Source organism: Oncorhynchus mykiss, chromosome 28, assembly GCF_013265735.2.
Source record: "Oncorhynchus mykiss isolate Arlee chromosome 28, USDA_OmykA_1.1, whole genome shotgun sequence".
Taxonomy (NCBI): Eukaryota; Metazoa; Chordata; class Actinopteri; order Salmoniformes; family Salmonidae; genus Oncorhynchus; species Oncorhynchus mykiss.
This window is the reverse complement of record NC_048592.1, coordinates 42,875,564-42,901,644: the sequence shown is the minus strand read 5'-3', so window position 1 is coordinate 42,901,644 and position 26,081 is coordinate 42,875,564. Positions and strand designations below refer to the sequence as shown.

At 46.8% G+C, this 26,081-nt stretch overlaps 1 protein-coding gene across 1 annotated transcript in view; it reads left to right on the top strand.

Moving 5' to 3' along the window:
* The window catches only part of LOC110508296 (calcium/calmodulin-dependent 3',5'-cyclic nucleotide phosphodiesterase 1A-like), an 81,913-nt gene extending 57,764 nt beyond the window's left edge, over positions 1–24,149 (top strand). The window contains exons 10-14 of the mRNA XM_036967030.1: positions 13,834–13,954; positions 20,492–20,573; positions 21,987–22,104; positions 22,689–22,866; positions 23,036–24,149. Of these exons, the coding sequence (XP_036822925.1) occupies positions 13,834–13,954; positions 20,492–20,573; positions 21,987–22,104; positions 22,689–22,866; positions 23,036–23,371 (835 nt within the window). The 3' untranslated portion in view covers positions 23,372–24,149. The remainder of the gene's footprint in view (positions 1–13,833; positions 13,955–20,491; positions 20,574–21,986; positions 22,105–22,688; positions 22,867–23,035) is intronic.
* The last annotated feature ends 1,932 nt before the right edge of the window (positions 24,150–26,081 follow it).

Here is a 26,081-nt window from a genome sequence, read left to right as displayed (position 1 = left end):
TGTCCTGACCCTCTATTAGTTCCTGTTCTCTGCTCTGCCCTGATCCTCTATTAGTTCCTGTCCTCTACTCTGTCAGCACTGTCCTGATCCTCTATTAGTTCCTGTTCTCTGCTCTGCCCTGATCCTCTATTAGTTCATGTCCTCTACTCTGTCAGCACTGTCCTGATCCTCTATTAGTTTCTGTCCTCTCCTCTGTCCTGATCCTCTATTAGTTCCTCTCCTCTGTCACCACTGTCCTGATCCTCTATTAGTTCCTGTCCTCTCCTCTGTCCTGATCCTCTATTAGTTCCTGTACTCTCCTCTGTCCTGATCCTCTATTAGTTCCTGTCCTCTCCTCTGTCCTGAACCTCTATTCGTTCCTGTCCTCTCCTCTGTCCTGATCCTCTATTAGTTCATGTTCTCTCCTCTGTCCTGATCCTCTAATAGTTCCTGTCCTCTCATTTGTACTGATCCTCTATTAGTTCCTGTTCTCTCCTCTGTCACCACTGTCCTAATCCTCTATTCGTTCCTGTCCTCTCCTCTGTCAGCACTGTCCTGATCCTCTATTAGTTCCTGTTCTCTCCTCTGTCACCACTGTCCTGATCCTCTATTAGTTCCTGTCCTCTCATCTGTCCTGTTCCTCTATTAGTTCCTGTTCTCTCCTCTGTCACCACTGTCCTGATCCTCTATTAGTTCCTGTCCTCTCCACTGTCCTATCCTCTATTAGTTCCTGTCCTCTCGTCTGTCCTGAACCTCTATTAGTTCCTGTCCTCTCCTCTGTCCTGATCCTCTATTAGTTCCTGTCCTCTCCTCTGTCCTGATTCTCTATTAGTTCCTGTCCTCTCGTCTGTCCTGAACCTCTATTAGTTCCTGTCCTCTCCTCTGTCCTGAACCTCTTAGTTCCTGTTCTCTTTTCTGTCCTGATCCTCTATTAGTTCCTGTCCTCTCCTCTGTCCTGATCCTCTATTAGTTCCTTTTCTCTCCTCTTTCACCACTGTCCTGATCCTCTATTAGTTCCTGTCCTCTCCTCTGTCCTGATCCTCTATTAGTTCCTGTCCTCTCCTCTATCCTGATCCTCTATTAGTTCCTGTCCTCTCCTCTGTCCTGATTCTCTATTAGTTCCTGTTCTCTACTCTGTCCTGATCCTCTATTCGTTCCTGTCCTCTCATCTGTCCTGATCCTCTATTAGTTCATGTTCTCTCCTCTGTCACCACCTTCCTGATCCTCTATTAGTTCCTGTCCTCTCCTCTGTCCTGATCCTCTATTAGTTCCTGTCCTCTCCTCTGTCACCACTGTCCTGATCCTCTATTAGTTCCTGTCCACTTATCTCTCCTGATCCTCTATTAGTTCCTGTCCTCTCCTCTGCCCTGATCCTCTATTAGTTCCTGTCCTCTCCTCTGTCAGCACTGTCCTGATCCTCTATTAGTTCCTGTCCTCTCCTCTGTCCTGATCCTGTATTAGTTCCTGTCCTCTCCTCTGTCCTGATCCTCTATTAGATCCTGTCCTCTCCTCTGTCCTGACCCTCTAGTAGTTCCTGTTCTCTCCTCTGTCCTGATCCTCTATTAGTTCCTATCCTCTCATCTGTCCTGATTCTCTATTAGTTCCTGTCCTCTCCTCTGTCCTGATCCTCTATTAGTTCCCGTCCTCTCCTCTGTCAGCACTGTCCTGCTCCTCTATTAGTTCCTGTTCTCTCCTCTGTCACCACTGTCCTGATTCTCTATTAGTTCCTGTCCTCTCCTCTGTCACCACTGTCCTGATCCTCTATTAGTTCCTATCCTCTCCACTGTCCTATCCTCTATTAGTTCCTGTCCTCTCGTCTGTCCTGAACCTCTATTAGTTCCTGTTCTCTACTCTGTCCTTATCCTCTATTAGTTCCTGTCCTCTCCTCTGTTCTGATCCTCTATTAGTTCCTGTTCCCTCCTCTGTCACCACTGTCCTGATCCTCTATTAGTTCCTGTCCTCTCATCTGTCCTGATCCTCTATTAGTTCCTGTCCTCTCCTCTGTCCTGATCCTCTATTAGTTCCTGTCCTCTCCTCTATCCTGATCCTCAATTAGTTCCTGTCCTCTCCTCTGTCCTGATCCTCTATTAGTTCCTGTCCTCTCCTCTGTCCTGATCCTCTATTAGTTCCTGTCCTCTCCTCTGTCCTGATCCTCAATTAGTTCCTGTCCTCTCCTCTGTCCTGATCCTCTATTAGTTCCTGTCCTCTCCTCTGTCCTGATCCTCTATTAGTTCCTGTCCTCTCCTCTGTCCTGATCCTCTATTAGTTCCTGTCCTCACCTCTGTCCTGATCCTCAATTAGTTCCTGTCCTCTCCTCTGACCTGATCCTCTATTAGTTCCTGTTCTCTCCTCTGTCCTGATCCTCTATTAGTTCCTGTCCTCTCCTCTGTCCTCATCCTCTATTAGTTCCTGTCCTCTCCTCTGTCCTAATCCTCTATTAGTTCCTGACCTCTCCTCTTTCAGCACTGTCCTGATCCTCTATTTGTTCCTGTCCTCTCCTCTGTCCTGAACCTCTATTCGTTCCTGTCCTCTCCTCTGTCCTGATCCTCTATTAGTTCCTGTCCTCACCTCTGTCCTGATCCTCAATTAGTTCCTGTCCTCTCCTCTGACCTGATCCTCTATTAGTTCCTGTTCTCTCCTCTGTCCTGATCCTTTATTAGTTCCTGTCCTCTCCTTTGTCCTGATCTTCTATTAGTTCCTGTTCTCTCCTCTGTCCTGATCCTCTATTAGTTCCTGTCCTCTCGTCTGTCCTGAACCTCTATTAGTTCCTGTCCTCTCCTCTGTCCTGATTCTCTATTAGTTCCTGTTCTCTCCTCTGTCACCACTGTCCCGATCCTCTATTAGTTCCTGTTCTCTCCTCTGTCAGCACTGTCCTGATCCTCTATGAGTTCCTGTTCTCTCCTCTGTCACCACTGTCCTGATCCTCTATTAGTTCCTGTCCTCTCATCTGTCCTGATCCTCTATTAGTTCCTGTTCTCTCCTCTGTCACCACTGTCCTGATTCTCTATTAGTTCCTGTCCTCTCCTCTGTCACCACTGTCCTGATCCTCTATTAGTTCCTGTCCTCTCCACTGTCCTGATCCTCTATTAGTTCCTGTCCTCTCGTCTGTCCTGAACCTCTATTAGTTCCTGTCCTCTCCTCTGTCCTGATCCTCTATTAGTTCCTGTCCTCTCCTCTGTCCTGATCCTCTATTAGTCCCTGTCCTCTCGTCTGTCCTGAACCTCTATTAGTTCCTGTCCTCTCCTCTGTCCTGAACCTCTATTAGTTCCTGTTCTCTACTCTGTCCTGATCCTCTCTTAGTTCCTGTCCTCTCCTCTGTTCTGATCCTCTATTAGTTCCTGTTCCCTCCTCTGTCAGCACTGTCCTGATCCTCTATTAGTTCCTGTCCTCTCATCTGTCCTGATCCTCTATTAGTTCCTGTCCTCTCCTCTGTCCTGATCCCCTATTAGTTCCTGTTCTCTCCTCTGTCCTGATCCTCTATTAGTTCCTGTCCTCTCCTCTGTCCTGATCCTCTATTAGTTCCTGTTCTCTCCTCTGTCCTGATCCTCTATTAGTTCCTGTCCTCTCCTCTGTTCTGATCCTCTATTAGTTCCTGACCTCTCCTCTTTCAGCACTGTCCTGATCCTCTATTAGTTCCTGTCCTCTCCTCTGTCCTGAACCTCTATTAGTTCCTGTTCTCTCCTCTGTCCTGATCCTCTATTAGTTCCTGTCCTCTCCTCTGTTCTGATCCTCTATTAGTTCCTGACCTCTCCTCTGTCAGCACTGTCCTGATCCTCTATTAGTTCCTGTCCTCTCCTCTGCCACCACTATCCTGATCCTCTATTAGTTCCTGTCCTCTCCTCTGTCACCACTGTCCTGATTCTCTATTAGTTCCTGTTCTCTCCTCTGTCACCACTGTCCTGATCCTCTATTATTTCCTGTCCTCTCCTCTGTCCTGATCCTCTAATAGTTCCTGCCCTCTCCTCTGTCCTGATCCTCTATTATTTCCTGTCCTCTCCTCTGTCCTGATCCTCTATTAGTTCCTGTCCTCTCCTCTGTCCTGATCCTCTATTAGTTACTGTCCTCTCCTCTGTCCTGATCCCCTATTAGTTCCTGTCCTCTCCTCTGTCCTGATCCTCTATTAGTTCCTGTTCTCTCCTCTGTCCTGATCCTCTATTAGTTCCTGTCCTCTCCTCTGTTCTGATCCTCTATTAGTTCCTGTCCTCTCCTCTGTCCTGATCCCCTATTAGTTCCTGTTCTCTCCTCTGTCCTGATCCTCTATTAGTTCCTGTCCTCTCCTCTGTCCTGATCCTCTATTAGTTCCTGTTCTCTCCTCTGTCCTGATCCTCTATTAGTTCCTGTCCTCTCCTCTGTCCTGATCCTATATTAGTTCCTCTCCTCTGTCACCACTGTCCTCTCCTCTATTAGTTCCTGTCCTCTCCTCTGTCCTGATCCTCTATTAGTTCCTGTCCTCTCCTCTGTCCTGATCCTCTATTAGTTCCTGTCCTCTCCTCTGTCCTGAACCTCTATTCGTTCCTGTCCTCTCATCTGTCCTGATCCTCAATTAGTTCCTGTCCTCTCATCTGTCCTGATCCTCTATTAGTTCCTGTTCTCTCCTCTGTCCTGATCCTCTATTAGTTCCTGTCCTCTCCTTTGTCCTGATCCTCTATTAGTTCCTGTCCTCCACTCTGTCACCACTGTCCTGATCCTCTATTAGTTCCTGTCCTCTCGTCTGTCCTGATCCTCTATTAGTTCCTGTTCTCTCCGCTGTCCTGATCCTCTATTAGTTCCTGTCCTCTCCTCTGTCCTGACCCTCTATTAGTTCCTGTTCTCTGCTCTGCCCTGATCCTCTATTAGTTCCTGTCCTCTACTCTGTCAGCACTGTCCTGATCCTCTATTAGTTCCTGTTCTCTGCTCTGCCCTGATCCTCTATTAGTTCATGTCCTCTACTCTGTCAGCACTGTCCTGATCCTCTATTAGTTTCTGTCCTCTCCTCTGTCCTGATCCTCTATTAGTTCCTCTCCTCTGTCACCACTGTCCTGATCCTCTATTAGTTCCTGTCCTCTCCTCTGTCCTGATCCTCTATTAGTTCCTGTACTCTCCTCTGTCCTGATCCTCTATTAGTTCCTGTCCTCTCCTCTGTCCTGAACCTCTATTCGTTCCTGTCCTCTCATCTGTCCTGATCCTCTATTAGTTCATGTTCTCTCCTCTGTCCTGATCCTCTATTAGTTCCTGTCCTCTCCTCTGTCCTGAACCTCTATTCGTTCCTGTCCTCTCATCTGTCCCGATCCTCTATTAGTTCCTGTTCTCTCCTCTGTCCTGATCCTCTATTAGTTCCTGTCCTCTCCTCTGTCCTGATCCTCTATTAGTTCCTCTCCTCTGTCACCACTGTCCTGATCATCTATTAGTTCCTGTCCTCTCCTCTGTCCTGATCCTCTATTAGTTCCTGTTCTCTCCTCTGTCCTGATTCTCTATAAGCCCTGTCCTCTCCTTTGTCCTGATCCTCTATTAGTTCCTGTCCTCCACTCTGTCACCACTGTCCTGATCCTCTATTAGTTCCTGTCCTCTCGTCTGTCCTGATCCTCTATTAGTTCCTGTTCTCTCCTCTGTCCTGATCCTCTATTAGTTCCTGTCATCTCCTCTGTCCTGACCCTCTATTAGTTCCTGTTCTCTGCTCTGCCCTGATCCTCTATTAGTTCCTGTCCTCTACTCTGTCATCACTGTCCTGATCCTCTATTAGTTCCTGTTCTCTGCTCTGCCCTGATCCTCTATTAGTTCCTGTCCTCTACTCTGTCAGCACTGTCCTGATCCTCTATTAGTTTCTGTCCTCTCCTCTGTCCTGATCCTCTATTAGTTCCTCTCTGTCACCACTGTCCTGATCCTTTATTAGTTCCTGTCCTCTCCTCTGTCCTGATCCTCTATTAGTTCCTGTTCTCTCCTCTGTCCTGATCCTCTATTAGTTCCTGTCCTCTCCTCTGTCCTGAACCTCTATTCGTTCCTGTCCTCTCATCTGTCCCGATCCTCTATTAGATCCTGTTCTCTCCTCTGTCCTGATCCTCAATTAGTTCCTGTCCTCTCCTCTGTCCTGATCCTCTATTAGTTCCTCTCCTCTGTCACCACTGTCCTGAGCCTCTATTAGTTCCTGTCCTCTCCTCTGTCCTGATTCTCTATTAGTTCCTGTACTCTCCTCTGTCCTGATCCTCTATTAGTTCCTGTCCTCTCCTCTGTCCTGAACCTCTATTCGTTCCTGTCCTCCAATCTGTCCTGATCCTCTATTAGTTCCTGTCCTCTCGTCTGTCCTGAACCTCTATTAGTTCCTGTTCTCTCCTCTGTCCTGATCCTCTATTAGTTCCTGTCATCTCCTCTGTCCTGACCCTCTATTAGTTCCTGTTCTCTGCTCTGCCCTGATCCTCTATTAGTTCCTGTCCTCTACTCTGTCATCACTGTCCTGATCCTCTATTAGTTCCTGTTCTCTGCTCTGCCCTGATCCTCTATTAGTTCCTGTCCTCTACTCTGTCAGCACTGTCCTGATCCTCTATTAGTTTCTGTCCTCTCCTCTGTCCTGATCCTCTATTAGTTCCTCTCTGTCACCACTGTCCTGATCCTCTATTCGTTCCTGTCCTCTCATCTGTCCCGATCCTCTATTAGATCCTGTTCTCTCCTCTGTCCTGATCCTCAATTAGTTCCTGTCCTCTCCTCTGTCCTGATCCTCTATTAGTTCCTCTCCTCTGTCACCACTGTCCTGAGCCTCTATTAGTTCCTGTCCTCTCCTCTGTCCTGATTCTATATTAGTTCCTGTACTCTCCTCTGTCCTGATCCTCTATTAGTTCCTGTCCTCTCCTCTGTCCTGAACCTCTATTCGTTCCTGTCCTCCAATCTGTCCCGATCCTCTATTAGTTCCTGTTCTCTCCTCTGTCCTGATTCTCTATTAGTTCCTGTCCTCTCCCTTGTCCTGATCCTCTATTAGTTCCTGTCCTCCCCTCTGTCACCACTGTCCTGATCCTCTATTAGTTCCTGTCCTCTCCTCTGTCCTGATCCTCTATTAGTTCCTGTCTTCTCCTTTTTCCTGATCCTCTATTAGTTCCTGTCTTCTCATCTCTCCTGATCCTCTATTAGTTCCTGTCCTCTCCTCTGTCCTGGTCCTCTATTAGTTCCTGTCCTCTCATCTGTCCTGAACCTCTATTAGTTCCTGTCCTCTCATCTGTCCTGATCCTCTATTAGTTCCTGTCCTCTCATCTCTCCTGATCCTCTATTAGTTCCTGTCCTCTCCTCTGTCAGCACTGTCCTGATCCTCTATTAGTTCCTGTCCTCTCCTCTGTCACCACTGTCCTGATCCTCTATTAGTTCCTCTCCTCTCCTCTGTCACAACTGTCCTGATCCTCTATGAGTTCCTGTTCTCTCCTCTGTCACCACTGTCCTGATCCTCTATTAGTTCATGTCCTCTCCTCTGTCACCACTGTCCCGATCCTCTATTAGTTCCTGTTCTCTCCTCTGTCCTGATTCTCTATTAGTTCCTGTCCTCTCCCTTGTCCTGATCCTCTATTAGTTCCTGTCCTCCCCTCTGTCACCACTGTCCTGATCCTCTATTAGTTCCTGTCCTCTCCTCTGTCCTGATCCTCTATTAGTTCCTGTCTTCTCCTTTTTCCTGATCCTCTATTAGTTCCTGTCTTCTCATCTCTCCTGATCCTCTATTAGTTCCTGTCCTCTCCTCTGTCCTGGTCCTCTATTAGTTCCTGTCCTCTCATCTGTCCTGAACCTCTATTAGTTCCTGTCCTCTCATCTGTCCTGATCCTCTATTAGTTCCTGTCCTCTCATCTCTCCTGATCCTCTATTAGTTCCTGTCCTCTCCTCTGTCAGCACTGTCCTGATCCTCTATTAGTTCCTGTCCTCTCCTCTGTCACCACTGTCCTGATCCTCTATTAGTTCCTCTCCTCTCCTCTGTCACAACTGTCCTGATCCTCTATGAGTTCCTGTTCTCTCCTCTGTCACCACTGTCCTGATCCTCTATTAGTTCATGTCCTCTCCTCTGTCACCACTGTCCTGATCCTCTATTAGTTCCTGTCCTCTCCTCTGTCCTGACCCTCTATTAGTTCCTGCCCTCTCCTCTGTCCTGAACCTCTATTAGTTCCTGTCCTCTCATCTGTCCTGATCCTCTATTAGTTCCTGTCCTCTCCTCTGTCCTGATCCTCTATTAGTTCCTGTCCTCTCCTCTGTCCTGATCCTCTATTAGTTCCTGTCCTGTCATCTGTCCTGATCCTCTATTAGTTCCTGTTCTCTCCTCTGTCACCACTGTCCTGATCCTCTATTAGTTCCTGTCCTCTGCTCTGCCCTGATCCTATATTAGTTCCTGTCCTCTACTCTGTCAGCACTGTCCTTATCCTCTATTAGTTCCTGTTCTCTGCTCTGCCCTGTTCCTCTATTAGTTCCTGTCCTCTACTCTGTCAGCACTGTCCTGATCCTCTATTAGTTCCTGTCCTCTCCTCTGTCATGATCTACTATTAGTTCCTGTCCTCTCCTCTGTCCTGATCCTCTATTAGTTCCTCTCCTCTGTCACCACTGTCCTGATCCTCTATTAGTTCCTGTCCTCTCCTCTGTCCTGATCCTCTATTAGTTCCTGTCCTCTCCTCTGTCCTGATCCTCTATTAGTTCCTGTCCTCTCCTCTGTCCTGAACCTCTATTCGTTCCTGTCCTCTCATCTGTCCTGATCCTCTATTAGTTCCTGTTCTCTCCTCTGTCCTGATCCTCTATTAGTTCCTGTCCTCTCCTCTGTCCTGAACCTCTATTCGTTCGTATCCTCTCATCTGTCCTGATCCTCTATTAGTTCTTGTTCTCTCCTCTGTCCTGATTCTCTATTAGTTCATGTCCTCTCCTTTGTCCTGATCCTCTATTAGTTCCTGTCCTCCACTCTGTCACCACTGTCCTGATCCTCTATTAGTTCCTGTCCTCTCGTCTGTCCTGATCCTCTATTAGTTCCTGTTCTCTCCTCTGTCCTGATCCTCTATTAGTTCCTCTCCTCTCCTCTGTCCTGACCCTCTATTAGTTCCTGTTCTCTGCTCTGCCCTGATCCTCTATTAGTTCCTGTCCTCTACTCTGTCAGCACTGTCCTGATCCTCTATTAGTTCCTGTTCTCTGCTCTGCCCTGATCCTCTATTAGTTCCTGTCCTCTCCTCTGTCAGCACTGTCCTGATCCTCTATTAGTTTCTGTCCTCTCTTCTGTCCTGATCCTCTATTAGTTCCTCTCCTCTGTCACCACTGTCCTGATCCTCTATTAGTTCCTGTCCTCTCCTCTGTCCTGATCCTCTATTAGTTCCTGTACTCTCCTCTGTCCTGATCCTCTATTAGTTCCTGTCCTCTCCTCTGTCCTGAACCTCTATTCGTTCCTGTCCTCTCATCTGTCCTGATCCTCTATTAGTTCCTGTTCTCTCCTCTGTCCTGATCCTCTATTAGTTCCTGTCCTCTCATCTGTCCTGATCCTCTATTAGTTCCTGTCCTCTCATCTGTCCTGATCCTCTATTAGTTCCTGTCCTCTCATCTCTCCTGATCCTCTATTAGTTCCTGTCCTCTCCTCTGTCAGCACTGTCCTGATCCTCTATTAGTTCCTGTCCTCTCCTCTGTCACCACTGTCCTGATCCTCTATTAGTTCCTCTCCTCTCCTCTGTCACAACTGTCCTGATCCTCTATGAGTTCCTGTTCTCTCCTCTGTCACCACTGTCCTGATCCTCTATTAGTTCCTGTCCTCTCCTCTGTCACCACTGTCCTGATCCTCTATTAGTTCCTGTCCTCTCCTCTGTCCTGATCCTCTATTAGTTCCTGCCCTCTCCTCTGTCCTGAACCTCTATTAGTTCCTGTCCTCTCATCTGTCCTGATCCTCTATTAGTTCCTGTCCTGTCCTCTGTCCTGATCCTCTATTAGTTCCTGTCCTCTCCTCTGTCCTGATCCTCTATTAGTTCCTGTCCTGTCATCTGTCCTGATCCTCTATTAGTTCCTGTTCTCTCCTCTGTCACCACTGTCCTGATCCTCTATTAGTTCCTGTCCTCTGCTCTGCCCTGATCCTATATTAGTTCCTGTCCTCTCCTCTGTCACCACTGTCCTGATCCTCTATTAGTTCCTCTCCTCTCCTCTGTCACAACTGTCCTGATCCTCTATGAGTTCCTGTTCTCTCCTCTGTCACCACTGTCCTGATCCTCTATTAGTTCCTGTCCTCTCCTCTGTCACCACTGTCCTGATCCTCTATTAGTTCCTGTCCTCTCCTCTGTCCTGATCCTCTATTAGTTCCTGCCCTCTCCTCTGTCCTGAACCTCTATTAGTTCCTGTCCTCTCATCTGTCCTGATCCTCTATTAGTTCCTGTCCTCTCCTCTGTCCTGATCCTCTATTAGTTCCTGTCCTCTCCTCTGTCCTGATCCTCTATTAGTTCCTGTCCTGTCATCTGTCCTGATCCTCTATTAGTTCCTGTTCTCTCCTCTGTCACCACTGTCCTGATCCTCTATTAGTTCCTGTCCTCTGCTCTGCCCTGATCCTATATTAGTTCCTGTCCTCTACTCTGTCAGCACTGTCCTGATCCTCTATTAGTTCATGTTCTCTGCTCTGCCCTGTTCCTCTATTAGTTCCTGTCCTCTACTCTGTCAGCACTGTCCTGATCCTCTATTAGTTCCTGTCCTCTCCTCTGTCATGATCTACTATTAGTTCCTGTCCTCTCCTCTGTCCTGATCCTCTATTAGTTCCTCTCCTCTGTCACCACTGTCCTGATCCTCTATTAGTTCCTGTCCTCTCCTCTGTCCTGATCCTCTATTAGTTCCTGTCCTCTCCTCTGTCCTGATCCTCTATTAGTTCCTGTCCTCTCCTCTGTCCTGAACCTCTATTAGTTCCTGTCCTCTACTCTGTCAGCACTGTCCTGATCCTCTATTAGTTCCTGTTCTCTGCTCTGCCCTGTTCCTCTATTAGTTCCTGTCCTCTACTCTGTCAGCACTGTCCTGATCCTCTATTAGTTCTTGTTCTCTCCTCTGTCCTGATTCTCTATTAGTTCATGTCCTCTCCTTTGTCCTGATCCTCTATTAGTTCCTGTCCTCCACTCTGTCACCACTGTCCTGAGCCTCTATTAGTTCCTGTCCTCTCGTCTGTCCTGATCCTCTATTAGTTCCTGTTCTCTCCTCTGTCCTGATCCTCTATTAGTTCCTGTCCTCTCCTCTGTCCTGACCCTCTATTAGTTCATGTTCTCTGCTCTGCCCTGATCCTCTATTAGTTCCTGTCCTGTCATCTGTCCTGATCCTCTATTAGTTCCTGTTCTCTCCTCTGTCACCACTGTCCTGATCCTCTATTAGTTCCTGTCCTCTGCTCTGCCCTGATCCTATATTAGTTCCTGTCCTCTACTCTGTCAGCACTGTCCTGATCCTCTATTAGTTCCTGTTCTCTGCTCTGCCCTGTTCCTCTATTAGTTCCTGTCCTCTACTCTGTCAGCACTGTCCTGATCCTCTATTAGTTCTTGTTCTCTCCTCTGTCCTGATTCTCTATTAGTTCATGTCCTCTCCTTTGTCCTGATCCTCTATTAGTTCCTGTCCTCCACTCTGTCACCACTGTCCTGATCCTCTATTAGTTCCTGTCCTCTCGTCTGTCCTGACCCTCTATTAGTTCCTGTTCTCTGCTCTGCCCTGTTCCTCTATTAGTTCCTGTCCTCTACTCTGTCAGCACTGTCCTGATCCTCTATTAGTTCTTGTTCTCTCCTCTGTCCTGATTCTCTATTAGTTCATGTCCTCTCCTTTGTCCTGATCCTCTATTAGTTCCTGTCCTCCACTCTGTCACCACTGTCCTGATCCTCTATTAGTTCCTGTCCTCTCCTCTGTCCTGATCCTCTATTAGTTCCTGTCCTCTCCTCTGTCCTGAACCTCTATTCGTTCCTGTCCTCTCATCTGTCCTGATCCTCTATTAGTTCCTGTTCTCTCCTCTGTCCTGATCCTCTATTAGTTCCTGTCCTCTCCTCTGTCCTGAACCTCTATTCGTTTGTATCCTCTCATCTGTCCTGATCCTCTATTAGTTCTTGTTCTCTCCTCTGTCCTGATTCTCTATTAGTTCATGTCCTCTCCTTTGTCCTGATCCTCTATTAGTTCCTGTCCTCCACTCTGTCACCACTGTCCTGATCCTCTATTAGTTCCTGTCCTCTCGTCTGTCCTGATCCTCTATTAGTTCCTGTTCTCTCCTCTGTCCTGATCCTCTATTAGTTCCTGTCCTCTCCTCTGTCCTGACCCTCTATTAGTTCCTGTTCTCTGCTCTGCCCTGATCCTCTATTAGTTCCTGTCCTCTACTCTGTCAGCACTGTCCTGATCCTCTATTAGTTCCTGTTCTCTGCTCTGCCCTGATCCTCTATTAGTTCCTGTCCTCTACTCTGTCAGCACTGTCCTGATCCTCTATTAGTTTCTGTCCTCTCTTCTGTCCTGATCCTCTATTAGTTCCTCTCCTCTGTCACCACTGTCCTGATCCTCTATTAGTTCCTGTCCTCTCCTCTGTCCTGATCCTCTATTAGTTCCTGTACTCTCCTCTGTCCTGATCCTCTATTAGTTCCTGTCCTCTCCTCTGTCCTGAACCTCTATTCGTTCCTGTCCTCTCATCTGTCCTGATCCTCTATTAGTTCCTGTTCTCTCCTCTGTCCTGATCTCTATTAATTCCTGTCCTCTCCTCTGTCCTGATCCTCTATTAGTTCCTCTCCTCTGTCACCACTGTCCTGATCCTCTATTAGTTCCTGTCCTCTCCTCTGTCCTGATCCTCTATTAGTTCCTGTACTCTCCTCTGTCCTGATCCTCTATTAGTTCCTGTCCTCTCCTCTGTCCTGAACCTCTATTCGTTCCTGTCCTCCAATCTGTCCCGATCCTCTATCCTCTATTAGTTCTTGTTCTCTCCTCTGTCCTGATTCTCTATTAGTTCCTGTCCTCTCCTTTGTCCTGATCCTCTATTAGTTCCTGTCCTCCCCTCTGTCACCACTGTCCTGATCCTCTATTAGTTCCTGTCCTCTCCTCTGTCCTGATCCTCTATTAGTTCCTGTCCTCTCATCTGTCCTGATCCTCTATTAGTTCCTGTCCTCTCATCTGTCCTGATCCTCTATTAGTTCCTGTCCTCTCCTCTGTCCTGATCCTCTATTAGTTCCTGTCCTCTCATCTGTCCTGATCCTCTATTAGTTCCTGTCCTCTCATCTCTCCTGATCCTCTATTAGTTCCTGTCCTCTACTCTGTCAGCACTGTCCTGATCCTCTATTAGTTCCTGTCCTCTCCTCTGTCACCACTGTCCTGATCCTCTATTAGTTCCTGCTGGGTCAGACTGATAGATACATGTTGAGTGAACTCTGACTTTGCCATTGTTACAACACATACAGACTGTCTGCTGAACTTTGACCTTGTCATTGTTACAACACATACAGACTGTCTGTTGAACTCTGACCTTGTCGTTGTTACAACACATACAGATTGTCTGCTGAACTCTGACCTTGTCGTTGTTACAACACATAAAGACTCTCTGCTGAACCCTGACCTTGTCGTTGTTACAACACATACAGACTGTCTGCTGAACTCTGACCTTGTCGTTGTTACAACACATAAAGACTCTCTGCTGAACCCTGACCTTGTCGTTGTTACAACACATACAGACTGTCTGCTGATCTCCGACCTTGTCGTTGTTACAACACATACAGACTGTCTGCTGTGATGTCATGGATTTACCCTTCTATCTCTCTGTCTCCTTCTCCAGAAATGAGAAACCCAGAGCCCTGTCTCTACTGTTAACTATCTAACCGTGCGTGTGTGTGTGTGTGTGTGCACCAGGATTGATAAACCCAAAGCCCTGTCTCTACTGTTAACTATCTAACCACGCGCGTGTGTGTGTGTGTCCACCAGGATTGATAAACCCAAAGCCATGTCTTTGCTGCTCCATACAGCTGATATCAGCCACCCAGCTAAGACATGGGACCTGCACCACCGCTGGACAGCATCCCTTCTGGAGGAGTTCTTCAGACAGGTAACCTCTGACCTCTGACCTCTAACCCTATACCACCGCTGGACAGCTTCCCTTCTGGAGGAGTTCTTCAGACAGGTAACCTCTGACCTCTGACCTCTAACCCTATACCACCGCTGGACAGCATCCCTTCTGGAGGAGTTCTTCAGACAGGTAACCTCTGACCTCTGACCTCTAACCCTATACCACCGCTGGACAGCTTCCCTTCTGGAGGAGTTCTTCAGACAGGTAACCTCTGACCTCTGACCTCTAACCCTATACCACCGCTGGACAGCTTCCCTTCTGGAGGAGTTCTTCAGACAGGTAACCTCTGACCTCTGACCTCTAACCCTATACCACCGCTGGACAGCTTCCCTTCTGGAGGAGTTCTTCAGACAGGAAACCTCTGACCTCTGACCTCTAACCCTATACCACCGCTGGACAGCATCCCTTCTGGAGGAGTTCTTCAGACAGGAAACCTCTGACCTCTGACCTCTAACCCTATACCACCGCTGGACAGCATCCCTTCTGGAGGAGTTCTTCAGACTGGTAACCTCTGACCTCTGACCTCTAACCCTATACCACCGCTGGACAGCTTCCCTTCTGGAGGAGTTCTTCAGACAGGTAACCTCTGACCTCTGACCTCTAACCCTATACCACCGCTGGACAGCTTCCCTTCTGGAGGAGTTCTTCAGACAGGAAACCTCTGACCTCTGACCTCTAACCCTATACCACCGCTGGACAGCATCCCTTCTGGAGGAGTTCTTCAGACAGGAAACCTCTGACCTCTGACCTCTAACCCTATACCACCGCTGGACAGCATCCCTTCTGGAGGAGTTCTTCAGACAGGAAACCTCTGACCTCTGACCTCTAACCCTATACCACCGCTGGACAGCTTCCCTTCTGGAGGAGTTCTTCAGACAGGTAACCTCTGACCTCTAACCCTATACCACCGCTGGACAGCTTCCCTTCTGGAGGAGTTCTTCAGACAGGTAACCTCTGACCTCTGACCCTACACCACCGCTGGACAGCATCCCTTCTGTAGGAGTTCTTCAGACAGGTGACCTCTGACCTCTAACCCTACACCACCGCTGGACAGCATCCCTTCTGGAGGAGTTCTTCAGACAGGTAACCTCTGACCTCTGACCTCTAACCCTATACCACCGCTGGACAGCTTCCCTTCTGGAGGAGTTCTTCAGACAGGTAACCTCTGACCTCTGACCTCTAACCCTATACCACCGCTGGACAGCTTCCCTTCTGGAGGAGTTCTTCAGACAGGAAACCTCTGACCTCTGACCTCTAACCCTATACCACCGCTGGACAGCATCCCTTCTGGAGGAGTTCTTCAGACAGGAAACCTCTGACCTCTGACCTCTAACCCTATACCACCGCTGGACAGCATCCCTTCTGGAGGAGTTCTTCAGACTGGTAACCTCTGACCTCTGACCTCTAACCCTATACCACCGCTGGACAGCTTCCCTTCTGGAGGAGTTCTTCAGACAGGTAACCTCTGACCTCTGACCTCTAACCCTATACCACCGCTGGACAGCTTCCCTTCTGGAGGAGTTCTTCAGACAGGAAACCTCTGACCTCTGACCTCTAACCCTATACCACCGCTGGACAGCATCCCTTCTGGAGGAGTTCTTCAGACAGGAAACCTCTGACCTCTGACCTCTAACCCTATACCACCGCTGGACAGCATCCCTTCTGGAGGAGTTCTTCAGACAGGAAACCTCTGACCTCTGACCTCTAACCCTATACCACCGCTGGACAGCTTCCCTTCTGGAGGAGTTCTTCAGACAGGTAACCTCTGACCTCTAACCCTATACCACCGCTGGACAGCTTCCCTTCTGGAGGAGTTCTTCAGACAGGTAACCTCTGACCTCTGACCCTACACCACCGCTGGACAGCATCCCTTCTGTAGGAGTTCTTCAGACAGGTGACCTCTGACCTCTAACCCTACACCACCGCTGGACAGCATCCCTTCTGGAGGAGTTCTTCAGACAGGTAACCTCTGACCTCTGACCTCTAACCCTATACCACCGCTGGACAGCTTCCCTTCTGGAGGAGTTCTTCAGACAGGAAACCTCTGACCTCTAACCCTATACCACCGCTGGACAGCATCCCTTCTGGAGGAGTTCTTCAGACAGGTAACCTCTGACCTCTAACCCTATACCACCGCTGGACAGCATCCCTTCTGGAGGAGTTCTTCAGACAGGTGACCTCTGACCTCTAACCCTATACTACCGCTGGACAGCATCCCTTCTGGAGGAGTTCTTCAGACCGGTAACCTCTGACTTCTAACCCTTGACCTCTAATTATTCTGTGTTGACAGGACTTATAGGGTTCTAGTTTATTATGCTGTGTTGACAACACTTACAGGGTGATATCAAATCAAATCAAAGTTTATTTATCACGTGCCCCGAATACAACACGTGTAAACCTTACAGTGAAATGCTAACTTACAGGCTCTAACCAATGGTGACAAAAAAAGGTATGTAGTTAAGTAAAGAAATAAAACAACAGTAAAAAGACATTTGAAATAAGAGTAGCAAGGCTATATACAGACACCTGTTAGTCAGGCTGATTGAGGTAGTATGTACATGTAGGTATGGTTAAAGTGACTGTGCATATATGATGAACAGAGAGTAGCAGTAGCGTAAAAGAGGGGTTGGTGGGTGGTGGGACACAATGCAGATAGCCCGTTTAGCCAATGTGCGGGAGCCCTGGTTGGTCGGGCCAATTTATGTAGTATGTACATGAATGTATAGTTAAAGTGACTATGCATATAAGATAAACCGAGAGTAGCAGCAGCGTAAAAGAGGGGTTGGGGGAGGCACACAATGTAAATAATCCGGGTAGCCATTTGATTACCTGTTCAGGAGTCTTATGGCTTGGGGGTAAAAACTGTTGAGAAGCCTTTTTGTCCTAGACTTGGCACACCGGTACCACTTGCCATGCGGTAGTAGAGAGAACAGTCTATGACTGGGGTGACTGGAGTCTTTGACAATTTTCAGGGCCTTCCTCTGACACCGGCTGGTGTAGAGGTCCTGGATGGCAGGCAGCTTAGCCCCAGTGATGTACTGGGCCGTACCCACTACCCTCTGAAGTGCATTGTGGTCGGAGGCCGAGCAGTTGCCTTACCAGGCAGTGATGCAACCGGTCAGAATGCTCTCGATGTTGCAGCTGTAGAACCTTTTAAAGATCTCAGGACCCATGCCAAGTCTTTTTAGTTTGCTGTGGGGGAATAGGCTTTGTCGTGCCCTCTTCACAACTCTCTTGGTGTGTTTGGACCAATCTAGTTTGTTATTGATGTGGAAACCAAGGAATTTGAAGCTCCCAACCTGCTCCACTACAGCCCCGTCGATGAGAATGGGGACGTGCTTGGTGCTCCTTTTCCTGTAGTCCACAATCATCTCCTTAGTCTTGGGTCACATTGAGGGATTGGTTGTTATTCTGGCTCCACACGGTCAGGTCTCTGAACTCCTCCCAATAGGCTGTCTTGTCGTTGTCGGTGATCAGGCCTACCACTGTCGTGTCGTCAGCAAACTTAATGATGGTGTTGGAGTCGTGCCTGGGTGGGTGAACAGGGAGAACAGGAGGGGACTGAGCACGCACCCCTGGGGAGCTCCAGTGTTGAGGATCAGCATGGGAGATGTGTTGCTACCTACCCTCACCACCTGGGGGAGGCCTGTCAGGAAGTCCAGGATCCAGTTGCAGAGGGAGATGTTATAGTTTATTAAGCTGTGTTGATAGCCTTATAGTATTATCAGATTTCCACTGGTCTAATGTCCATTGATCGTGTTTCTTGGCTCAAGCAAGTCTCTTCTTCTTATTGGTGTTCATTGTGGTTTCTTTGCAGCAATTCAACCACGAAGGCCTGATTCACGCAGTCTCCTCTGAACAGTTGATGTTGAGATGTGTCTGTTACTTGAACTCTGTGAAGTATTTTTTGGGGTGAAAACTGAGGTGCAGCTAACTCTAATGAAATCATCCTCTGCAGCAGAGGTAACTCTGCGTCTTCCTTTCCTGTGGCGGTCCTCCTGAGAGCCTGTTTCATCATAGCACTTGATGGTTTTTGCGGCTGCACTTGAAGAAACAAATTGACTGACCTTAATGTCTTAAAGTATTGATGGGCTGTCATTTCTCTTTGCTTATTTGAGCTGTTCTTGCCATAATATGGACTTGGTCTTTTACCAAATAGGGCTATCTTATGTTTACCACCCCTACCTAAACAACGCAACTGATTCACTCAAACGCAACTTTTTTGGGATTGTTGTCCCTTCCACGGGACGGTTGAGCTAACTTAGACTAATGAGATTAGCATGAGGTTGTTAGTAACAAGAACATTTCCCAGGACATAGACATATCTGATATGGGCAGAAAGCTTAAATTCTTGTTAATCTAACTGCACTGTCCAATTTACAGTAGATATTACAGTGAAATAATACCATGCTACTGTTTGAGGAGAGTTCACAGTTTTGAACATGAAAAGTTATTAATAAACAAATTAGGCACATTTGGGCAGTCTTGACATTCAAACATTTTGAATAGAAATGCAATGGTTCATTGGATCAGACTAAAACTCGGCACATACACTGCTGCCATCTAGTGGCCATATCTAAAATGCACCTGGGCTGGAATAATACATTATAACCTTTGTCTTGCGTTTCAAAGATGATGGAAACAAAAAATACATTATTTTTTTTGTCTTTGTATGATCTTTTACCAGATCTATTGTGTTATATTCTACTACATTCCTTTCACATTTCCACAAACTTCAAAGTGCTTCCTTTCTAATGGTACCAAGAAAATGCATATCCTTGTTTCAGGGCTACTGAGCTACAGGCAGTTAGATTTGGGTATGTCATTTTAGGCGAAAATTGAGAAAAAAGGGGCCGATCCTTAAGAGGTTTTAAGAAGTCACACCTCCATCCCTAGTACCTGGTCACACCTCCATCCCTAGTGCCTAGTCACATCTCCATCCCTAGTACCTAGTCACATCTCCATCCCTAGTACCTAGTCACATCTCCATCCCTAGTACCTGGTCACACCTCCATCCCTAGTACCTGGTTACACCTCCATCCCTAGTACCTGGTCACACCTCCATCCCTAGTACCTGGTCACACCTCCATCCCCAGTACCTAGTCACACCTCCATCACTAATATCTAGTCACACCTCCATCCCCAGTACCTAGTCACACCTCCATCACTAATATCTAGTCACACCCCCATCCCTAGTACCTAGTCACATCTCCATCCCTAGTACCTAGTCACATCTCCATCCCTAGTACCTAGTCACATCTCCATCCCTAGTACCTGGTCACACCTCCATCCCTAGTACCTGGTCACACCTCCATCCCTAGTACCTGGTCACACCTCCATCCCCAGTACCTAGTCACACCTCCATCCCTAATATCTAGTCACACCTCCATCCCCAGTACCTAGTCACACCACCATCACTAATACCTAGTCACACCTCCATCACTAATATCTAGTCACACCTCCATCCCCAGTACCTAGTCACACCACCATCACTAATACCTAGTCACACCTCCATCACTAATATCTAGTCACACCTCCATCCCCAGTACCTAGTCACACCTTCATCACTAATATCTAGTCACACCTCCATCCCCAGTACCTAGTCACACCACCATCACTAATACCTAGTCACACCTCCATCACTAATACCTAGTCACACCTCCATCCCCAGTACCTAGTCACACCTCCATCCCCAGTACCTAGTCACACCTCCATCACTAATATCTAGTCACACCTCCATCACTAATACCTAGTCACACCTCCATCCCTAGTACCTAGTCACACCTCCATCCCCAGTATCTAGTCACACCTCCATCACTAATATCTAGTCACACCTCCATCCCCAGTACCTAGTCACACCTCCATCACTAATATCTAGTCACACCTCCATCACTAATATCTAGTCACACCTCCATCCCCAGTACCTAGTCACACCTCCATCACTAATATCTAGTCACACCTCCATCCCTAGTACCTAGTCACATCTCCATCCCTAGTACCTAGTCACATCTCCATCCCTAGTACCTAGTCACACCTCCATCCCCAGTACCTAGTCACACCTCCATCACTAATATCTAGTCACACCTCCATCCCCAGTACCTAGTCACACCACCTTCACTAATACCTAGTCACACCTCCATCACTAATATCTAGTCACACCTCCATCCCCAGTACCTAGTCACACCTCCATCCCCAGTACCTAGTCACACCTCCATCCCCAGTACCTGGTGCCTGCATTATTGTTTGCCACTTGGCTTTAAATTGTACCAATGTGTTTTTCTCTGTCATACATAGTATTTCAATGTTTCAATAATAAATAATTATATTTTTCCATTGTGTTAATGATGGTGAATTGATTGATTTTCATGTTTTTACGTTTTTTTCAAGATCAGTGTTGAGAAGAGTATCTTCCAGTCCATTGGGTGTCTCACTACACTCCCATATGCCATGTCTTGATTGGGTTATTGACGGTGTGATGTCATCATGTTGATCATGTGATGTGCTGTGTGTCTCCAGGGCGATAAGGAGGCTGAACTAGGACTGCCCTTCTCTCCTCTGTGTGACCGCAAGTCAACCATGGTGGCACAGTCCCAGATAGGTGAGTTATATAACCTCAACCCTGACAACAAGTCAACCATGGTGGCCCAGTCCCAGATAGGTGAGTTACATAACCTCAACCCTGACATATGTGATACATTTCCATGAACAGTAAAGTAAGTATCATACATTGTGATATACAGTCCGTTTGGGAAGTATTCAGACCCCTTCCATTTTTCCATATTTTGTTACTTTACAGCCTAATTCTAAAATAGATTTTAAAAAGAGACACACAATACCCCATAAACAGGTTTTTATAAATCTTTATAGAAAGCCTTATTTACATAAGTATTCCAACCCTTTGCTATGAGACTCTAAATTGAGTTCAGGTACATTCTGTTTCCATTGATCATCCTTGAGTTGTTTCTAAAACTTGATTGGAGTCCACCTGTGGTAAATTCAATTGATTCGACATGATTTAGAAAGGCACACGTGTCTATATAAGATCCCACAGTTGACAGTGCATGTCAGAGCAAAAACCAAGCCATGAGGTTGAAAGAAATGTCCGTAGAGCTCCGAAACAGGATTGTGTCAAGGCACAGATCTGGAGAAGGGTTCCTCTGTGGAGTGCCAAGCGTCATGTCTGGAGGAAACGTGGCACCATCCCTATGGTGAAGCATGGTGGTGGCAGCATCATGCTGTAGGGATGTTTTTGAGCGGCAGGGACTGGGAGACAAGTCAGGATCGAGGGAAAGATGAACGGAGCAAAGTACAGAGAGATCCTTGATGAAAACCTGCTCCAGCGCGCTCAGTACCTCAGACTGGTGCGAAGGTTCACCTTCCAACAGGACAACGACCCTAAGCACACAGCCAAGACAGCTTCAGGAGTAGCTTCGGGACAAGTCTCTGAATGTCCTTGAGTGGCCCAACCAGAGCCTGGACTCGAACCCGATGTCATTCGAGGGCTGCGCATGATCAGCAAATTAATTTGTATAATTTCACTTTGCTTGTGAGAAGCATTAGCACAAGCAAGTCTGAATAGGCTTAGCTATACCATAGCCTCTGCCATAGAAACAAACAGAGCATGGCTTTGTGTCTGTGGTTGCACCTTTAAAATGCAGAAAACCACTCGTCTCTAGACAATTTTTTTTTTTTAAATATCCAAAACCCAATTTAATCTACAAAAAATGTTTGTCACAAAAAAATAGATGATTTGTAATATGGATCAGATGAGAGAGTCCCATGTGCCTTGGTTGGTAAAGCATGGCTTTTGCAGCGCCAGTGTTGTGGGTTCGATTCCCGCGGGGGGACAGGTACGCTCTGCTAAATAACCGAAATAAAAATACAAGTCATTACCAGTAAATAAATGAATAGGGAAATGTTAGCTGTGCTGTAGAATTGTTTATCCCATCAAGATGTGCCACGGTTAAAACACGGTTGATAACCACTGGCCTCTCTATGTGTCTGTCTCCAGGGTTTATAGACTTCATTGTGGTTCCAACCTTCACCGTGTTGACAGAAATGACGGAGAAGATTGTCATTCCGCTCATCAACGAGGCGTCACTCAGCCTGGCAGGGTTCAGGCGCTCCAGGTACCACAATTCCTGCTTCTACTTCCTGGTACCGGCTTCTACTTCCTGTTTCTCCTGTAGGAAAAGAGAGCATCGCCAATACAGTGTATCTTCTGGACCTATCAGTTTGTGGCACTGGGTCCAGGAGATGATGTGGTCATCCGGCTCCAAGGACTGTGAGAAAGCCAAAATGAGTTTCAGGGCCTGTGAAGGGTTGCACTGTTATTCCCTGTTATACCCTCTTATACACTGTTATACCCGCTGTGTGGTCGAGTCTATGGAGGATTAAACACTGCTGTTATCCCAAACACAGGCCTCCACTCCGTGCTTTAAAGGAGAGTTGGCAACTTCACAGTCTTCACCCTGTCAACCCTGTAGAAACTATAAATCCTCTAGTGGTCCAGTCTCAGTTAACTATAAGTCTCCTCTCTGTCAACCTTGTAGAAACTATCTCTCCTCTAGTGGTCCAGTCTCAGTTAACTATAAGTCTTCTCCCTGTCAACCATGTAGATACCTTTTTCTTTTTACTACTCTCCTCTCCTCTCTTCTCTTCTCTTCTCTTCTCTTCTCTTCTCTTCTCTTCTTTTCTCCTCTCCTCTCTCCAGTCTAAACAGTATTAGCTGTGAGGATGCTAAGCGTGGTAGTGTAAAGAGTACCGGATCAGAGGGCAGTGCTACTGGACATTTTTCTCTACTGGCTGTGGACCTGAAGAACTTCAAGGCTCTGTGGAACGAAGAGGTTTATCAGAACAGAGAGAGATGGAAGACACAGGCCACTAAAGGTGTCTTGTCTGTAGTTTTATCGATCAACCAATCAATCAACTAACCAACCAATCAATATCCCGTGACATTTTTGTGTGTGTGTATGTGTGTGTGTGTGTGTGTGTGTGTGTGTGTGTGTGTGTGTGTCTGTGTGTGTATCTGTGTTCCTGTGTGTTCTTCCAGAGACACAGGAGAAGGCCAGAAGGGAGGCTGAGGAGGAGAGAGTGCTGCAGGAAGACACTATGGAACCCCAGGAGAGAGAAATTGAAACAGAGCTGGGAGATACAGAGTCACAGGAGGGAAAGGGAGAGGAAGAGGGAGAGGAAGAAGAGGTGGAGGGAGAGGGAGAAGAGGAGAGTGAAGTGCCAGAGGAGCTCAACTTACGTCAGGACAAATGCACAGAGAAGACCGGAGAGAGAGATGGAGTGAGGACAGGAGAGAGGGATGGAGTGAGGACACAGACTGGAAGTGCAGCAGACACCAGCCCACCATTACAGAAAAGTAGGTGTCATTATACTGTATATTAAACAGGTTTTTCAGGAAACATTTTCTCTTATGTCAGAGGGGGCGGAGTCTCCACAGAGTGACCAAAACACCTGAAGGTAAAAGACAGCCAACCTCTACTGACAGGTAACATGAAGGTAAGAGACACCAACCTCTACTGACAGGTAACATGAAGGTAAGAGACACCAACCTCTGCTGACATCAACACTAACTCAAACTGCTGACAGGTAACATGAAGGTAAAAGACACCAACCTCTACTGACAGGTAACATGAAGTTCTATGTTGTTTCCCTCAGCGGTAGATCTGCACTAGGATCAAGCAGCAGACCAGGAGGCTGAAGCTCTAACGCTCTCTACTGGACAGAGACTATTACATGTCATCCATCCATCCTCCATCCACTGTTTCTTATCGTATGTAGAGTACGTAAGAGCCAACCTCTACTTTATACATGAGAGCTCTTTGAAGCAATGAGGAAAAATCAGAACTTCAGATCTTGAGAACTTACTGAATTGACTGAATTGAAATGTAATGGAACCCAACCCTGTTGCTTATTGCAGGGTATTTGAGCCAAACCCTTCCTTTCCTATGTTGTGATTGACATTGTTTTTGTTTTTACAGTTGAGGTGCATTATGGGTAAAGAGCCTTCACAGACTCTTCAATCCACCGACACCCCTAACTGGATGTATCTACAGTTGAAGTCGGAAGTTTACATACACCTTAGCCAAATACATTTTAACTCAGTTTTTCACAATTCCTGACATTTAATCGTGAAAATTCCCTGTCTTAGGTCAGTTGGGATCACCACTATATTTCAAGAATGTGAAATGTCAGAATAATAGTAGAGAGAATGATTTAATTTCAGCTTTTATTTCTTTCATCACATTCCCAGTGGGTCAGAAGTTCACATGCACTCGATCAGTATTTGGTAGCATTGCCTTTAAATTATTTAACTTGGGTCAAACGATTTGGGTAGCCTTCCACAAGCTTCCCACAATAAATTGGGTGAACTTTGGCCCATTCCTCCTGACAGAGCTGGTGTAACTTGAGTCAGGTTGCTAAGCCTCCTTGCTCGCACACACTTTTTCAGTTCTGCACACACATTTTTTATGGGATTGAGGTCAGGGCTTTGTGATGGCCACTCCAATACCTTGACTTTGTGGTCCTTAGCCTTTTTGCCACAACTTTGAAAGTATGCTTGGGGTCATTGTCCATTTGGAAGACCCATTTGCGACCAAGCTTTAACTTCCTGACTGATGTCTTGAGATGTTGCTTCAATATATTTATTTTGTGAAGTGCACCAGTCCCTCCTGCAGCAAAGCACCCACACAACATGATGCTGCCACCCCCACAACATGATGCTGCCACCCCCACAACATGCTGCTGCCACCCCCACAACATGATGCTGCCACCCCCACAACATGATGCTGCCACCCCCACAACATGATGCTGCCACCCCCACAACATGATGCTGCCACCCCCGTGCTTACGGTTGTTTCATCAGACCAGAAGACATTTCTCCAAAAAGTACAATCTTTGTCCCCATGTGCAGTTGCAAACCGTAGTCTGTCTTTTTTTATGTCGTTTTTGGAGCAGTGGCTTCTCCCTTGCTGAGCGGCCTTATAGGTTATGTCGATGTAGGACTCATTTTACTGTGGATGTAGATACTTTTGTACCTGTTTCCTCCAGCATCTTCACATGGTCCTTTGCTGTTGTTCTGGGATTGATTTGCACTTTTCACACCAAAGTACGTTCATCTCTAGGGGATAGAACGCGTTTCCCTCCTGAGCGGTATGACGGCTGCGTGGTCCCATGGTGTTTATACTTGCATACTATTGTTTGTACATACGAATGTGGTACCTTCAGGCATTTGGATATTGCTCCCAAGGATGAACCAGACTTGTGGAGGTCTTGGCTGATTTCTTTTGATTTTCCTATGATGTCAAGCAAGGAGGCACTGAGGTTGAAGGTATACCTTGAAATACATCCACAGGTACACCTCCAATTGACTCAAATTATGTAAATTACCTATCAGAAGTTTCTAAAGCCATGACATCCTTTTCTGTAATTTTCCAAGCTGTTTAAAGGCACAGTCAACTTAGTGTATGTAAACGTCTGACCCACTGGAATTGTGATACAGTGAATTATAAGTTAAATAATCTGTCTGTAAACGATTGTTGGAAATATTACTTGCGTCATGCATAAAGTAGAAGTCCTAATAAACTTGCCAAAGCTATAGTTTGTTAACAAGACATTTGTGGAGTTGTTGAAAAATGAGTTTTAATGACAACAACCTAAGTTTATGTAAACTTCACCCTTGGACTGTATGTGTTAATTACATAACTGTAACTCACCTGTAACTCACCTGGAATACTCCTCTAGACCTTTAGCGTTTAGCCTGAGGAAACGACGCTAAGACACCTTTATACCTGTACCTAAATAGACTAGCCTGAGGGACCGACGCTAAGTCACCTTTATACCTGTAACGCTAAGTTACCTGTACCTAAATAGACTAGCCTGAGGAACCGACGCTAAGTCACCTTTATACCTGTACCTAAATAGACTAGCCTGAGGAAACGACACTAAGTCACCTTTATACCTGTACCTACATAGACTAGCCTGAGGGACCGACACTAAGTCACCTTTATACCTGTAACGCTAAGTTACCTGTACCTAAATAGACTAGCCTGAGGAACCGACACTAAGTCACCTTTATACCTGTACCTAAATAGAC